General features: G+C 39.5%; 1 protein-coding gene across 3 annotated transcripts in view; it reads right to left on the bottom strand.

Moving 5' to 3' along the window:
- LOC124555766 (dual serine/threonine and tyrosine protein kinase-like) overlaps positions 1-17,797 on the bottom strand; it is a 335,619-nt gene that overhangs the window by 289,964 nt on the left and 27,858 nt on the right. For 2 of the 3 annotated variants that reach the window (XM_047129810.1, XM_047129811.1), the window contains one exon: positions 8,770-9,003. In XM_047129810.1, coding sequence (XP_046985766.1) covers positions 8,770-8,893 — 124 coding nt within the window. In that variant the 5' untranslated portion in view covers positions 8,894-9,003. Of the gene's footprint in view, positions 1-8,769; positions 9,004-17,797 lie in introns of those variants that run through there. The other variant, XM_047129812.1, reaches the window with a different exon arrangement.

Genomic DNA, 17,797 nt, shown 5'->3' with positions numbered 1-17,797 from the left:
AAGCTGATTTTTAGAACAACTGGATTTGAAAGATGCATGGGAATCACTGAGATCGCTTTCCTGAATTAAAAAAAGGGGAAACAGCATAACAGTAATTCGTGTTGCCATGCTATCCACGCTATACACGAACTGTAAGTACTGTGAAAAGTTCTGTGTGCGTATTTATGTATCTTTTGGAGGGGAGGCTTTGGATGGTATATTATTTAATGGTGCCGACATATAATTAGGAAATCAGTCTAGGTAACTTGTGAAAGGCATTTTTTCTGTTGAAATAATGTGCCGCGCACGAATATGAGGGGAACGTAAGTTTCGGAATCGCGACCGCGTGAACTTTCCAGCCACGCGCGACTTAGTTAACATCGAGGCACGTCAATAAATGATAGGTTTGATTGCAGAAGTTAGACTTTTTCTAGTATTGGTCCGCGTGGAGATACAATCATTGCTTTGCCCAATGGTAATAAGAGTGGTAGTTTGTTGCTGTGACGTTATGAATCAAGCATTATGGGCTATCCTCCATTCCTTCCCGTGGGTGAGAAACCGTAGGAAGTAAAATATCTTTATATGTGCTGTTACAAGATCAGCTGTTAGGAAATTTTATCCTGTATGACAGAATGAAGAGAAATAGCTTACAGAACGGAGGAGGAGTTATTATGCAGGCCTAGTTACGATCCCTGTTACGTATTTTCTTTAAACACAGTCGGGTGATTAACAGTGTACCAAATTTGGGGTTACTACTACAAAATTAAACATTTATCCGTTGCGCGTACATTTGTTTATTTATTTCTTTGAGTAAAGAATTTAATTAGTAGTTATGTGTAAGAATCACGTTGTGACACATTTAATGAGAATACACATGGACGATTTAGCATTAGTACGTTACAGGAACACTTCAGGACCTCGCAACTGGTTTGGCTTTTATTTTTCTTTCAGTATCCTACCCATCCTCCCTCATTGTCTATGATTGCTCGAAGGCGTCGGGGTAATGTTAAGGCTAAATTCATCGAGAGATTGTGATGATCGTTTATCTCCCATCATGTATTCTCTATATTTTCCCCACAGAGTTTCTGAATTCCTTGACCCAGATTGTAACGACCTCGTAACCTCCGCCCACATATTTCCGCCGGCCGTTGTGGCCGAGCGGTTCTAGGCGCTTCAGTCTGGAACCGCGCGACCGCTACGGTCGCAGGTTCGAATCCTGCCTCGGGCATGGATGTTTGTGATGTCAGGTTAGTTAGGTTTAAGTAGTTCCAAGTCCTAGGGGATTGATGACCTCAGATGTTAAGCCCCATAGTGCTCAGAGCCATTTTTGAACCACATATTTTTAGTGGGGTTGAGGCCGGGTGATTTTGGCACGAAAGGAAGAAGTTTTATTCTCTGCTGACCTTGGAACCAGACCTGGACAGCTCTGCTATTATGAATCAGGCTATGGTCCTGTAAAGAAATGATCATCCATTAACTTAGAAATTAAATACTTCTGACTAATACTATGAATTTCCATACTGTGAAAAAATTCGACAACTGCATTGGCTGTGTAGTCTAAGCTACAGGTTTATAAATTATTCGGAGGATTCCACATTGCAATATCCTTTGCTGATAGCTGTTGACAAAAACCTACATTGACAGGGGGAGGGTGCTGGGCCGGCGATCAGAATATTGTTTAAGGCGTCAGTTATAAGACGCAGGTCGTACTTCTTTCAGAATATGCTGTCCTCCTATGCTTTGGTAATGATGAGGTGGGGTGTAAGTTGTTCAATACAGTGCAGCAGTCTGTTGAACTGTTGGACTCTGTTGCATGGTTGTAAAGCTAATCTGCTTCGCTTATTCAAAACGATTGCTAGCCTTCATTATACAATTCTTTTTTCTATCTTTCCACTGACAAAGATATATAGAAGAAAGAAATCTGTTTTATATCGAGATATTCTCCACGGACTTTACACATGCTCGTTCGCTCAATGTGTCGCATTTACGGAAGGCAACCAAGGCCACTGACGTCGCCTGTTCACACCTCGTGTCAACGCGGCCCGCGCTCGGAGTAAACGCCTACAGTTGAGACAGACAGCTGATTTCATTAATGTTAGTGAAATAAGTCATCACTTCATATTAGTGAGAACTAAATACCGCTATGAGTACGTATCTTATTTAATGCTCATTGCTCAAGAACAATTCGTGTATGCAGCGTTGCTGTTATGACTCAGATCATAAAATTTGTAAATCATAACCCAATTCATATATTTGCATGCGCCTACAGAATATTAAACATGAAAACAATTTGTTTGTTTGTCATATAATTTTTAATCAAGGCAATGCAGGCAGTTGTCAGCTGATATCAAAATTGAATGTAAAGGAGGAATAAAGAAAAAGATTTACGAGAAACAAATCTCATGAACAACTGTGTACTATCTTGGAAACATGCTGATGCGGCTATCTTACAATTTCAAAGGAAGAGAAAACCATCCTGTCCACTTTCTGAGGACGATATTTCCTGACAGAAAGCACACTAGGGTGAACGGCTTTAGGCTGAGACACCAAGAACCACAAAGTACGTCACCAGTATGTTCACTCTCCGATTCCTAGCCCCGTCATCAGGCACTTCCCATGTCAAAGTGGATGGCAGAAACGAGCGCGAACAACCAGGGATTAGGTGATACAGACCTCGCCTCTCCTGTTTGACAGGTGTGTTATCATTCACCCATGCCAGGAGATGAGGAAATACACTTACGAAACGTTGAACACATTTTAGTTTTACATGTGGACATTACTGCGCAATTATATTCTAAGTTTCGAGAAGTTACCTGGAGAAAAAGAGTGTATACCTTGGGGGATATGTCATAGTTCATGATTGTAATGTTAGTAAAGCACTGTAAAGTATTTTTATCTTATGCTTAACTTTAAAAGAAAAATCAGCCAAGGTATTCAACAGTGAAAAGTAAAGCATGCCTCCAAGAAACATATGAATGTCGTACAATTTTAATAAAAGGAAACATAGATCGGTTTATTGGGGCAGGCCTATTAGGGAACAAAATAAGAATAACTAAATCAGTTAAAGGTTTGTATGCTATTTAAAAGAGAAGAAATGAATCAATAAAGAAATAATTCCTTCATTGATATAGGAATGGTTTGAAATGGAAGGTATAATTTTACTATTGTAAAAAACTGGCCTGGACTGAGTTGATTGGTTCCAATTTTTTAATACATTAGAGCCCAATAACAAATACAAACGGAATAAAATAGGAATATAATGTCTGGAAATGAGTATGGGCATCCTTTGTCTACATATCTGCTTCGAATACAGGGTATTAAAAACAAGTAATCCACATTTTGAAAGCTGATAGGATGGACAGAAACAAGACAAACATATCCACTAAACAAGAGAAATGAGTTTGAAACCAATATCTTAAGAGCACTGAGCACTTCTTCACCTTTACTCCTGTGAAAAACATCTGTTGTTCTACTTAAAACACTTCTCTTGTACTGAAGAAGTGCGTGTAGCTCCTACAATATGCAGGTTGTCTTCTTTTGGTCCATACTACCGACTCGCAAAGTATGGAACACCACTTCTTAACACCATGTGTATCTATATATATTACAGAAGCAATACAAGCAACAGGAGGGGAAATATTAACAGTTAAATTCAATTGTGAAAAGATACGCTGCATCACATATGTTAACAATTTCCTAATAGTTCCAGATTTAAACAGAATAAACAATATTTTGCAGGTATTGTCTGAAAATCGAGAAAAGAATAACACTGAAATGTGAGAACAACAACAAATTGTAATGGCAATGAGAAAAAGTAATAAACATATGAACACAGCAATAAAAACTGATGGCATTAAAAGTACAGCACTTCAGGACCAGATGCTTAACAAAAGTAAAGCGAAGAACAGCGATAGCAAACCATTTATGTTTACGAATAATATTCTTTGAAGTAAACATACAAGTGATAGAAATATAGAAACACACTGCAAAATGGATGATGTGGAGTGCTCTTCTTTGGAAGTGAAAGTGGGATCTGAAAAAATAAACTATGGTCCGCCTACAGGTCACAGGATACTGAATGTAGCAGAAAATGACCAAAACTAGGTAGAAGGAGATAGAAACGAATCACAGCGTCGTATAAGAATTAACTGTGGAGAGAAGCATAAGAAGAGAAAATGTAATGGCTGGAAGCATTGTCCTCGTGGGCGGTATACCAAATGCTAAAAACATTTGCGTGTTAATGAAAATATTCACAAATTCAAGGGTCACATTTATTTATCAGATGAGGGATGAACTACTAAAATCATGATATAGGGAACTGTTTATATTTATTATTTTGTGCCTACTACAAATGTAAAGTCACTAACTGCATAAACTGATAACTTTATGGAAAAAATTTCGTGTCTCACTTCAACAGGGGCGTCGCTACAAAAGAAAATATTTTATCATCCGAAAAGATTACTCTACTCCAGTCAGTCGATATATTCCGCTGAAAAAGCCATGCGGTCAGCCCTCTGATAATCAGTTAATTGCTGCTTTATAACAGCTCTCCGACAATATAATCCGACGTCTTTCAGTCTCCTCGTAACAGTCTTTCCACTGCCAGGAAACAGATAGCTATTTCAGGGCATGGCTACTGAGGAATGGATTAGCATGTATATTCACCAAAACACGTTTATCATCTGCTGCGGTAGACACACTGAGCTGTCCACTTCCTCTTTTCCGCCCTATATAGCCCCTTTCCTTGTATCCTTTCCACCAGCGTCTAGCTGTTCTTGCCGGTACTTCACACTTTTCTCCAGGTTCTGATGCCGAATAGCTGCCATGCTCAATCAGTGCAACCACACGCACCCTACTCTCTCACAATTCCACTGCGACTGCATTGCGACAGTTGCCCTTGTGATGCTACTACACGTTTTATAAAGAGAACCATTTACAACTCAGTGGAGAAAGGAAGACTGACAAAATAAAAGAATATCTTTTTTCAGTTATCTGTCACACAGATATAAGCTTCATTAAAATACTTTGTCAAGGATCACTATTAAGAAAGAAACGACAGTCTTTAGGCAGGATATTAAATGAAGGGCTTGTTTGGTAGTCTTGTGCTGATGCTGTCTGAATAAATTATGCCAGTGGATAAAAAGCGGTTTAGTTTGGAGACCTAACCCTCGAGGGGGCCTGCTTAATGAATTCCAAGCAAATACACAAAAAACAGCTCAGGATGGGTTCGAACAACTACTTTCATGCAGAGACATGCATATGGAATCTGTTCATCGTGTAGGGGCCAAACAAGAGGATAACATCACGGAAACAATGATCAGGCTACTTCGTATATAATAGAGCATACACATTTCAAGGAGGAAACGTGTGAAGACACAGACTTCCTCGTTATCCATATGTGCGGCATATCTTTCGTGTTAACGAAAGTAATATCCCGCTTTACTTCTTCTTAAATCTCAAATGAAATGAATGCCATGTGGAATAGAATATTTCTTGCCTGCGTCTCTTCTTGCATCCATCCATACTAACATATTTATTAAGACTTGTGGTAATCATGACATTCTATATGTATGCTGCAAAAGATTGCACGTGGACACATTCGACATCTAGGTGCAAAGTGTTTGATATCTTACATTATATTCAATTAAAATAAGCTTTCGATGTATTTTTACTTCGTTCATATTTTGAGACGATTATGAACATTACGGAAAATTATCTCACGTGCTTTATGCTGAATGAGAAACACTGAATCATCCGTTTTGCTTTCCCTGTGTTGTAACGATATAATGTCGGCGTCAACAGCCTTCTTCCACGCCGGAAGCTGAAACTTAATTCATTCTGGATTAATGATAACTGAATGCCTCAAATGTATACATAGCCCACATGGCTACGTCAGAAACTATCAGGGGAGAACGCCGCATAAAAACCAAACGTATACGCGCGTCTCTCCTCTGAAGAACCGTATCGGACAATCACGACAAGCATTGCGCTAAAGAGCTGTCTCTTAAGAGAGCTGAGAATTGGCAGTGTCATAGCAAGTATTTGTCAACATTGTGAGAGTGCATTCACTTCCGGGTGTAGCCCAGCATTACGTCGCTAAATTTACTTGGAATTCGTTTTTTACATCGAAGACTCATACGATATAATCCACTGTAAGATGAGACACATAGAAAGTACATTTAATTTCTGGACTCCAAGAACGGCACTCTTCACATAAGTAATACCTGTTTGTGTGTTTAATGTTGCGGTTTGAGGCTCAGGCAATATCGCAATGACTATAGTCCGCCTGTTGCCGCCAGTGTGTCGTTAGCTCAGCGATTCCCTTATGCGTTACAATGCTTCTGCTATATGAAATGGCAGTTCCAATCTCGGTGAAGGCCGCTGAACACAACGTTTTATTTTCCATTTTAACTAGTGGAGTTGCAAACTGCTAAATCTGAAGGATGCCTTACAGATAAATCTCCTTGCGATTTCGTCTCAGTAAATTATGTTAATATCATGAATGTCTGTTTTGCAAATGTCAAGATACTTCACTGTAAAATAGTTTCCGAAAAGATTCAAACTTGCTGCCAACGATTCGAATTTGAGCTTTGTTCGTCATATAGGTCTAACATGTCAGGAGTTTGTGTATGAAGTGAACATGTAGATAAATGTAGTTCCTCTCTTCTAAATTTTGCAATAGCATTTAACTGTAGACATTTGCTGACACCGCCGTTAGCAATTCCTTTCCATTCTATGAAAGCTCAAAATCGATAACTTTTTCTGGTTTAAATCTGATGACCTTAACTATCACTTCCGATCAACGTTAAATACTTCCTGAATCCATACATGGAACTCCAAATGTGCAGTGTTCCTGCACTGCTACAGAGCATGCATTGGAAGGTATTTACACAGTTTATCGCATAGACTGACCATAAGGAATGAAACAAAAAACTGTAATACACTTTACACCACAGACGCTTACTCTGGCTTGACGAAAACATCCGAATATTGGCCGAAAGTTGCATAAATAATGGACTTGGAAAGGAAAAGAAGGAGGTATGAAGCATTTATAAATTCATCGAATGTAGTGAGGTGGTTTAATTTCGTCTAAGTCTGTCAAATTAATTTCGGACCATATGCAGCTCTTGCCGATTAATGTAATATAGTCATGGACTGTGCGGCTGGTCCCGGCGGAGGTTTGAGTCCTCCCTCGGGCACGGGTGTGTGTGTTTGTCCTTAGGATAATTTAGATTACGTAGTGTGTAAGCTTAGGGACTGTTGATCTTAGCAGCTAAGTCCCATAAGATTTCACACACATTTGAACATTTTTGAATGTAATACAGTACCCATCTACTAATGAGGGCGTCGGTCTATGTTTCTTTCGAGTGTGAATTGAAATCGTAGAAATCTTCTATGGAGTAACATTTAATAATAATAAAGCGTTTTAAATTATCAAAAGCGATGAGCGGTAGTGGGCACTTTCGATAAAGAACGGGGAGATCTGCGCTGCTGCTGTCGCGACGGCTGCTGCCAGTAGCCGGCAAGTGGATCCCGGAGCTTTGCCGCATGCAACGTCCAGAGGAGGACACACGGCAAGAAATCTGCCACAAAATGGTTACTGGATAAAAGTTTGTTATCGGTGTGATAGAAAGTGAAATAGATCGAATCTGCATTACCATTACATTCATGTCTTCAACATTCAGTTGGAAGAGGCTATAAAAAATTTTTGCGCCAACTAGTTCCGATCCACAGACGTTGTAGACAGAAACAACGCACGGTACCGCTATACCACGGGCGTAAACAGTGTATGGTTTCTCTTATATGGGACAAGACTTCCTCCAGGAAGTGCCACAGTCTACAGTGTTGCCAGATTGTGCAGATTGCCAGACTTAGAGAATTAGCGAGTTGGCCAGTTTATTTGTCCCACGTTGCGATCGGCACGGACTTAGCCTTTGTAGCGGCCGGTCGCTGGTCCAGTTTTATGTCAAAGAGTGTACCTACCTACAGTTCAATGCCTCCTCTATACCATGAGTAGCTTCCTTTCTTTATTCCATTGTTCTTATTCTACCCAGGATTTCCACCTGAAGATTTCCCTAATACTAATCCTTCTCTTCCTGCCTAACAATGTATACCCAATCACTCTAGAAATTTCATTTGTATCCTTAATTCAGGTATTTTCACTTGCTTTTTATTTGTCTCCAATGAAATCATAATATTTTCTCTTCAAAACCTTGAAATTAACTAAATCCATGGAACATTATAAAAAAAATTTACAAACTCAAATTTCTACAACTGCACCTTCTTTTAATACCCATTACTAGATCAACAAGGATATGCTTATTAACCACATTCAACTATAAAGGATGGACATAAACCAAAAATAGTGCATCCACTCCAATTAATACATTCAGCTTAGATTAATCTTGAAATCGGTTAGTATTTCACAATAGGAGAAATTTCAAATTTCAGTAAAATAATTGCAGCAGTTCTACCTGCAAAATCTCAAATCCAAGTGTGTGTCGAGAACCCACTGATATTTGTTTACATTGTTTTATTTTATTTTTCAAGAAAACCACTTTTCCCCTTCTGTGCATTTGAGTTCAAAACAGTAAAGCTGGGCTTTTATATGGAAACTTCTAGCTTTTATACTCACGTTCAGTCTCAAAGGATGTATGTATTTTTAGACAAACAAGATTCTAAAGATGTATTGGTAACCACAATTGGAAGGGAGTTCTGCGATTTTTGTGTTGTAGGTATACAAATACAGGAACCCGCAGATAATAAAATTGAACTGTCATTCTTACTTACCACCTGGAAATATATTTGCTGACGCTATTTCATCCAAAGCTGTCTGAGTATCATACAGGATCTGGTGCAATTTGCAACGATTTCTTTCAAATTTTCTAAAGTCTTGAGGAATCTTGCTAAGCATGTCGAAAATTTTCAGAAATAATCTGGAAGTTCTAAATCCATTGGCACAGACCTCAAAGCTTGTTCATTGAAGCACAACTCCAGTAACTTGATGAAACCACCACTGTGAACCTATACACGAACAGTAAACATGAACCAAGTAAAATTTACAGTACCAATACAATCACGAGTAAACAATAAAATGATCAAAGCCTAAAACACACACACACACACACACACACACACACACACACACACACACACACACACAAACTAGTGCAGCAGTGAGACAATTGAACTACATTATGTGCATGAAAGTTTAACGACAATTCTAATCTTGTTTATGTGCCTGTTGATCATTATACGTGCAAACCATATGGTGAGTTTTAGCCTTGCTCCATCCATTATTTGCATTCTACACAGGACTTTGCAGCATCTGATTCATATCATCATCATCATCATCATCATCATCATAATCCTAGGATTTAAGTGCAGCTAGTGACTCAGGGGATAAGTTACAAATGATGAATCCAATGTGATGCTTGAAGTTTTCCTGGCATAAAGAGTATTCCATGAAGTTTTGAGATTGCAGCCAGATGATGTCAACTTCTTGTCACAATATTTTGGCTGACAACCCTGCAACCATCTTCAGGGGAGTGTTTAGACTGGAGACTGCTAGCTCACATCACTAACTTAACTTAAAAAAAGACGCAGATTTGCATATGCAAAGGCAGCTGCTACATGAGCGATCTGTATTGAGTTCCATGCCCTCTTTGAGTATTGCTCCATCTATGGTGCATGGGCGGTTGCGTAACTGTGATACTACAAGTGCGCTCTGTCGGTATGCAGGTAAGTGGAGTTAAATCAATAAAAATTAATTTAGTTGCCACAAGATGGGTCACTAGTCATAAAACGTTTTCTTTCTGTAGATATTAAATCACTTGCCTTTTGCAGCCGAGTATGTCAGCCATAGCTGAGCATTGTATCTCCACACGACAATCCATGGATTATTTTGCCACAGAAGTCTTGGCCTTGACGAGATCCTTCTGGGATTCAATTATTAAGAAACTGAATTCTTCATTTGTGTGGGCATATTGTCCGTAGCTGCTTTACAGTTCCTGAGGGTATTTTTGTTCTGCCATTGGAATTACAAGAAAACGCGTGGGTTTTTTTTTTCCACTTTATCGAAGTAAAACATTATCAGTGAACTGTAATTAAAGATATTTATAATTTGATTTGTCTTTAAGATCAAAAAACAGTTCATTAACAATATGTTACTTTTTACTTACTGTGATTTCTGCTCAGTTTCTCGACTATATCAGGATATATAGCCTGCTAGCACATCTTTGCAGTTTTTCTTTCTTAGACACTGATACTTGTAGACTAATTTTTAGTTTCTCTGTGGGACTATGCATTTCTCACATTTTACACAGCTCACTTCTTTGCACACCACTGTTTCTGTATATTTTTTATACTTCGAAGTGTGTATTGTGGTTTGTAGTGTTGCCTGCATAACATTGCCTCTAGTTTGTCTTTGACCTATACTCTTTTTTTTACTTTTTTGTATTTTATTTAATTGTATGTGTGTAATTCTAGTTAATTATGTTGCTGTGTATGTACATACTGTGTAAGAGTATACAGTACAAACAATTCAACATTTGCAAATCATCCAACACAAAAATACCACAGACCAAGCAATATTGAAAAAGATATGAATACCATGAGAATCAGTAGACAGACATCTCCTCCCTTTCCAAGAAAATTTCCACATACACAAAGTATTAACACAAAATAAATGGTTGCTCAGAGACCAAATAAATATTGGAAAGTAGACACTACATAAAATAACTGAGAAAATTACATGAAAAATAAAAGAGCCTGTTCCATCGTTCACACTCTCCCACCCACACACCAAACCCCCCACCCCCCCTCTATGTTTCATTTCACTTCTTGCTCATCACCTTCTCCTCCAACTCTTACTCCATCACATTACTACACTCTTATGTTCACTCATCACGGCTTCTCCCTACCCTACCAAAAAAAATTACTACTACTCCTTCACTACTCTTACACAGTATATAAACACACAGCAACATAATTAAATAGAGTTACACACACACAATTAAATTAAATAAGAAAAAAAGAGTATAAGTCAAAGACAAACCAGTGGAAATGTTATGTAGGCAACACTACAAACCATGACACACACTTAGGAGTGTAAAAATAAACAGAAAATAGTGGCATGCGAAAAAGTGTGCTGGGTAAAACATGATAAATGCATAGTTCTGCAGAGAAACTAAAGATTAGACTGTAAGTATCAGTGTCTAACAAAGAAAAACTGCAAAGATGTGCTAGCAGACGGCATTTCCCAATGTAAACCAAGCAGAAATCACAATAAGTAAAATGCAACATATTGTTACTGAACTGTTTTTTGATCTTAAGAAAAAATCAAATTATAAAGATCTTTAATTACAGACCACTAATGATGTTTTATCTCCATAGCGCAAAACGTGTCTGGTGCAAAAAAAGAACACATTTTCTTGTAGTTCCAACAACAGAATGAAAATACCCTCAGGAATTAAGAAATCAGTGGAAATATGTTTAGCAGAAGGTCGTATTGTGATGACTGCTTTCAACTGGATATGGCGTGGGAACCAGTGATTCCTTTAATAAATACAGAAAGGAAACTGACTACTGAAACGTCCAGTGACAACTAATTTTATTAATTTGACACCTGAATCTTAACTCTTAGTCCACATTCTAACAGAGAGCATGCATGTAGTATTATCATTACACACACGCCTTGTGCCATAGATGGAGCAATATTCAAAGAGGGCGTGAAACTCTACAGATGTCACCCATGTAGCAGCTGCCTTCGCACAACTGTCTCCATATCAATTTTTTGGGTATAAAGTTTGCAATATGAGCTAGCAACCTCCAGTGCTAAACACACACATGGCAAGAAGTCAATGTCATCCAGCTGCAATCTCAAAACTCTATGGAATAATGAATTCAGTAGTCCGAAGTTAAATCCCCAAGTGTCCTATGTTTGTCAACTTTTTTCACATATGGCAATGTTTTTTTAATGTAAAAATGCCAAGCTGCATTCTCAGTCCACATTAAAGTGGTTCTAAGTCCACATTGAAGTCGGCTTTAACAGCAAAAAAATGCAAGGGCATACCACCTACAATAGTGTCATGTCTAGTGAAGTACTGAGGTGTTCACAACAAAATTTGGGTTATGAAAAGCTCTACTTATGGGATTCAGTGGGCTCTACACAGGGATCTTGAGCAATGTCACTCAAATATGATGAGTGTTTAAAAATAGAAAAGTTTAAAAACTTCCATAAAAATTTGGAAAACCAAGCATGTACATGTACACTTGTGAAAATGTGTATTATCTCACTTATTAAAAACTGTAAAATGACAACACTGATAAGAGAGATAAAATACCAGAGGAGAAATATTTATCTGGTTGGTCACTAATCAAAAAGTGAATGATTAAGCCAGCAACTTTGGAACAACACAATGTCCAACCAGAACATATAGTATGGAGTTAAGACAGTACATGAAACTGTAAAATACACGACACACTTACATGCTAAAAGCTAAGACAAACACTTAAAATGTAGTATCCTGAAGAGTGTATGACATACGTGTCACAAACATATGCAGCTTCCCACTGGAGCGGAAAACCCCAGAAAAGTGCTCTATGTCCTACACAGAGACCGATGAATGTGGCTTCATCCCACCTCTGCAATCAGAATGTGGAATACCACAGCCATGTTGTTGCTTTCACTACCTTACCCTAGCAACTGAAGCACGCAAAGGGAATCCTGTATGTTCTACACTATTTTCTCCGTTGGTGTGATTGCTGAAAGGTCTGAAGACTACTAATGGAGTTGCAACAGGTGAGAAACATCACCCCTCATCATCTTTAGTGTCTTGAGATGAGGATTATTTGAGATGCCAGCACATACTGAAGCATGTAGACAGTCATTTTTGTCCTTGTAATCGGACTGTACCTATGTGCTTGTGCCATCTTGACCACAGCATACAACACAGCACAGAAACTGTGAAGATATCTAGTACATGGAACCTTAAGACACAGATAGAGTGCATCTGCATCATCTACATCCACAGCTACATCTACACTCCACAAACCACAATGAGGTGCATGGCAGAGGGTATGCTCCCACTGTACCAGTTATTAGGGTTTCCTCCTGTTCCATTGAAGTATGGAGCACACAAAGAATGATTGTCTGAATGCCTCTGTGCATGCAGTAATTATTCTAATCTTATCCTCAGAGTAATCATTTAAGTCAGTTCTTGAAACTTTGTTGACAAACTTTTTGGAATAGTTTCTGTCTATCTTCAAGAGTCTTCCAGTTCAGTTCCTTCAGTTCTTATGTGACACTCTCCCACGGTTTACACAAACCTGTGACCATTCGTGCTGTGTTGTTCTGTATACGTTCAATTTCCTCTGTTAGTCCTATCTGGTATGGGCCCCACACACTTGAGCAATATTCTAGAACTGGTCATGTGACTGATTTGAAAGTGATCTCCTCCCTAGACTATTGTACATCCCCAGTATTCTAATGATAAAGCAAAGTCTACCACCTGCTTTACCCTGAACCTATGTGACCATTCCATTTCATAGCCTTAAAAAGTTTTACAACCAGGTATTTGTACAAGTTGGCCAATTCCAACAGGGACTCACTGATATTATAGTCATAGGATACTACGTTTTTCTGGTTTGTTAAGTGTAAAATTTTACATTTATGAACATTTAGAGCAAGTTGCCAATCTGCATCATGTTGAAACCTTATCAAGATCTGACTGAATATTTATGCAGCTTCTTTCAGATAGTACTTCATCATAAATAACTGCATCCACTGCAAAAAGCCTGACTTTACTATTAATATTGTCTGCAAGGTCATTAATATACTACATGAACAGCACGGGTCCCAATACACTTCCCTGGGGCACACCTGAAGTCACTTCTAAATCTGACAATGACTCTCCATCCAAGATAACATGCTGTATCCTCCCGACCAAAAAGTCCTCATTCCAGTCACAAATTTCACTTGATATCCCATATGATCATACTTTTGACAATAAGTGCAGGTTCAGGACTCAGTCAAATGCTTTTTGGAAATCAAGAAATATTGCATCTATCTGGTTGCCTTGATTCACAGCTTTCAGTATGTGATGTAAGAAAAGTGCAAGTTGCGTTTCACATGATCAATGTTTTCGAAATCATTGCTGATTGGCACTGAGGAGGTTATTCTGTTCAACATACCTCATTATGTTTGAGCTCAGAATATGTTCTAAGAGTCTACAACAAATCAACATCAAGGATACTGGACAGTAGTTTTTGTGGATCACGTCTACTACCCTTCTTGTAGAAAGGTGTGATCTGCACCCTTTTCCAAGAACTGGGCATGGGTTTTTACTTCGAGGAATCCGTGATAGATTATAGTTAGAAGAGGGGCTAACTCAGTTGCAAATTCAGGATACAATCTGACGCATTCATCAGGGCCTGGAGCTTTGTTCAGTTTTAACAATTTCAGCTGTTTCTCAACACCAATGACGCTAAGCCTTATTTCATTCATCTTCTCAGTGGTACGAGGACTAAACTGGGGAAATTCTCCTGGGTTTTCCTTTGTAAAGGAACATTTGTAAACGGAGTTAAGCATTTCAGCTTTTGCTTTGCTACCCTCGATTTCAGTTACTGTCTCATTTGTTAGGGACTGGACACTAACTTTGGTGCCACTAACAGCCTTTACATATGACTAGGATTTCTTAGGGTTCTGCAAAAGATCAGTTGACAATATTCTACTATGGAAGTCACTGAAGGCATCACGCATTGCTCTCTTGACAGCCAACTGTTTCATTCAGCATATGGGTAGATCACATAACTAATGAGGAGGTATTGAATAGAATTGGGGAGAAGACGAGTTCGTGGCACAATTTGACTAGAAGAAGGGATCGGTTGGTACAACATGTTCTGAGGCATCAAGGGATCACCAATTTAGTACTGGAGGACAGCGTGGAGGGTAAAAATCTTAGAGGGAGACCAAGAGATGAATACACTAAGCATATTCAGAAGGATGTAGCCTGCAGTAGGTACTGGGAGATGAAGAAGCTTGCACAGGATGGAGTAGCATGGAGAGCTGCATCAAACCAGTCTCAGGACTGAAGACCACAACAACACATCTCTCTCTCTATAGCCCTATGCTTTGTTTTATACATATTATGCAGTAATCTCTGTTTCTTTAGAAGTTTCTTTACAGTGACTGTATACCATAGAGGTTCCCTCCCATTATGAACTGTTCTACTCGGTACATATCTATCCAGTGCGTGGTCAACTGTTCTTTTAAACTTGCAACAGAGTTCCTCTACATGCTCCTGCCCTGTGCTGAAAGTTTCAAGTGCATCACTGAGATATGACACTAAAGATTTTTTTTTTTTTTATCTGGGTTATTGAACATAAGATTTCTGCTTGTTTTAGTTGCCCTTTGCACTTGGGTAATCATTGTTATCACGACCATTGTTACTAGTTTCGATGTGGACATCCCAATGAGGTCAGGCCTATTTGCTGCCATTAGATCCAATATGTTTCCATCACGAGTGGGGATCCTAACTATCTGCTCTGGATAGTTTTCAGAGAAGGCATTTAGTAAAGTTTCACAGGATGTCTTTTCATGCCCACCACTAACAAAACTGTAATCTTCCCAATTAATTGCTGGTTGATTGAAGTCTCCACTGATGACTATGTTATGATTGGGGAACTTACATACAAGTAAATTGAGGTGGTCTCTGTTACATCAGCAGATGAGTCTGGTGTCTGATAAAAGGATCCAATCACCCTTTATACTGAGTCTTGCCCAAGCACTCTCTCATGTGTTCGCAGCTCGAGGTCTAGTGGCTAGCGTTGCTGCCTCTGGATCACAGGGTCCCGGGTTCAATTCTCGGCCGGGGTGGGGATATTCTCTGCCCAGGGATTGGATGTTTGTATCGTCATCATCAGTGACAGTGGCTAGATAGGACTGTGTAAAAATTGGCTTGAGTAAAAAATTGGGACTTCGTATGGGCACTGATGACCGCGCAGTTGAGCGCCCCACAAGCTAAATATCACTATCAACTTTCACATGTAGCTTCAATTTCTATCTCAGCGGATCTGATTTTCTTGTCTACTGTGACAAATATACCCACTCCATTTCCCATTTGCCTATTCATTTGATAAACACTTAAATTTTCCCCAAAAATCTCACTGCTGTCAATTTCAGGTTTCAACACGCTTTCTGTACCTTATTTATGTGGGCCTCGCTGCTTTCACAAGTGCTTTACACTCCGGTACTTTGTTGTGAATTCTTCAACATGTTGGATGAGGCCTCCAGACACACACATTGGTTGCAGCTAGTATCCTTTCCTGTCCCTTGCTGCCATTTCCCCAGGGGGTACCATCATTTGCCATACATTCAAACTGTCAACAATTAATACATCCCCACCCGTTTCCAACAATTAATACACCCCCACCCTTTTGCATTTGTTGCCTACTGACACCCGACAAAACAGGTTTCCCCAAAATAGGTGAGGTTAGGTGAGTCCCACCAGCACAGTTTCAGTAAAAGACAGCACCTCAAACTTGTTGGTTAGAGGGATTGGTACAACACCCTGAGTCCTCCCTGGTCCCCTTCCACCCTGTACAGGACACACAGATCTACCACTGACACACCAGTAAACTGCAGAACGGAACTTGTCTGTATACATTATGTTGGAATATGTGAACTCTTAATATATGACAAAATAAAGCTATAAAAATCACATTTACATTGGTTTCCTCTCTAAAATTGGTCAAACTGAAAACAATTCTAGGCCTTCTAGGCAGCCAAGTCAGTGATTCATCTAGAAATACACTAATGCTCACCACACAAATTTGTAAAATTACCAACTTTTTGCCTAAGTCCCGATTACTCTCACATTACATAAAAGTTGTTCCATGGGTGGGTGGTGAATGAAATTCAAGGCTGGTGCATGGGAAACAAAACTGGCCCTGTATTGTAGAAGATGGTGGTGAGGATGCAACATATGAGATGTCGGAAGACCATAGGAGTGACAGAGACCTTAGGACCCTGAAATAGGTTGATCCTAATCTATGGTCTAAGCACCACCCAAGAGAGGTGTGGGAGGAAATATACAGTCCAGTGAGTGGAGCTGGAGATCCCGACAGAGGGAAGTGAGGTGCATTCCAACCTGCAATCCCACCTGGGGGCGTGTATCAGGAGGGAGACATCCCTTGTGTGCAAAGAAAACAGGGTACATAGGATGGTCAGGAAATCGACAAATGGTGACTGCGTAAGAAACTGGGAGTTGGCTCCATCATATTTGTAGAGCAGGAATCCCCACTTCTGTGAGGAGACTGTCAACGGGACTACTGCGAAAGGCGCAAATAGCTTGGCACACACCCACAATGGTGAACAGGGTCAAGTATTTTCAAAGTGGAGGGAGCTGCTTAGCCATAAACCTGAGTACCATAATCTAGACTGGACAAGACCAGAGCATGGTAAAGATGGAGAAGAGCAGCACAATCTGCACCCCAAGATGTGTGTGCCAGGAGGCAGAAAGCATTAAGCTTCTGCATGCATGTAGCCTTCAGGTGATGAATATGGGGTAGCCACATCAGCTTTTTATCAAAAATAAGGCCCAAGATGTGAGACTGTGGTACACCTACAAGCTGGTCAAAACTGGAAGCCGTGGGAGATGGTCCATGCAGAGGCCTGTTGGATGGCACGTTGGAGCCGGTGTGCAGCAGATGCTACAGACAGAGAGCTGCACCAGATGCAAAAAACACTGACATACAATATCTGGGTAACCACAGGCCCAACAGAAGTTGCAAGCCCATTGATGGCTATGAGGAAGAG

Source organism: Schistocerca americana, chromosome X (assembly GCF_021461395.2).
Source record: "Schistocerca americana isolate TAMUIC-IGC-003095 chromosome X, iqSchAmer2.1, whole genome shotgun sequence".
NCBI lineage: Eukaryota > Metazoa > Arthropoda > Insecta > Orthoptera > Acrididae > Schistocerca > Schistocerca americana.
Note: the sequence above shows the minus strand (reverse complement) of the source record. Positions and strands in the feature narration are given on the sequence as shown.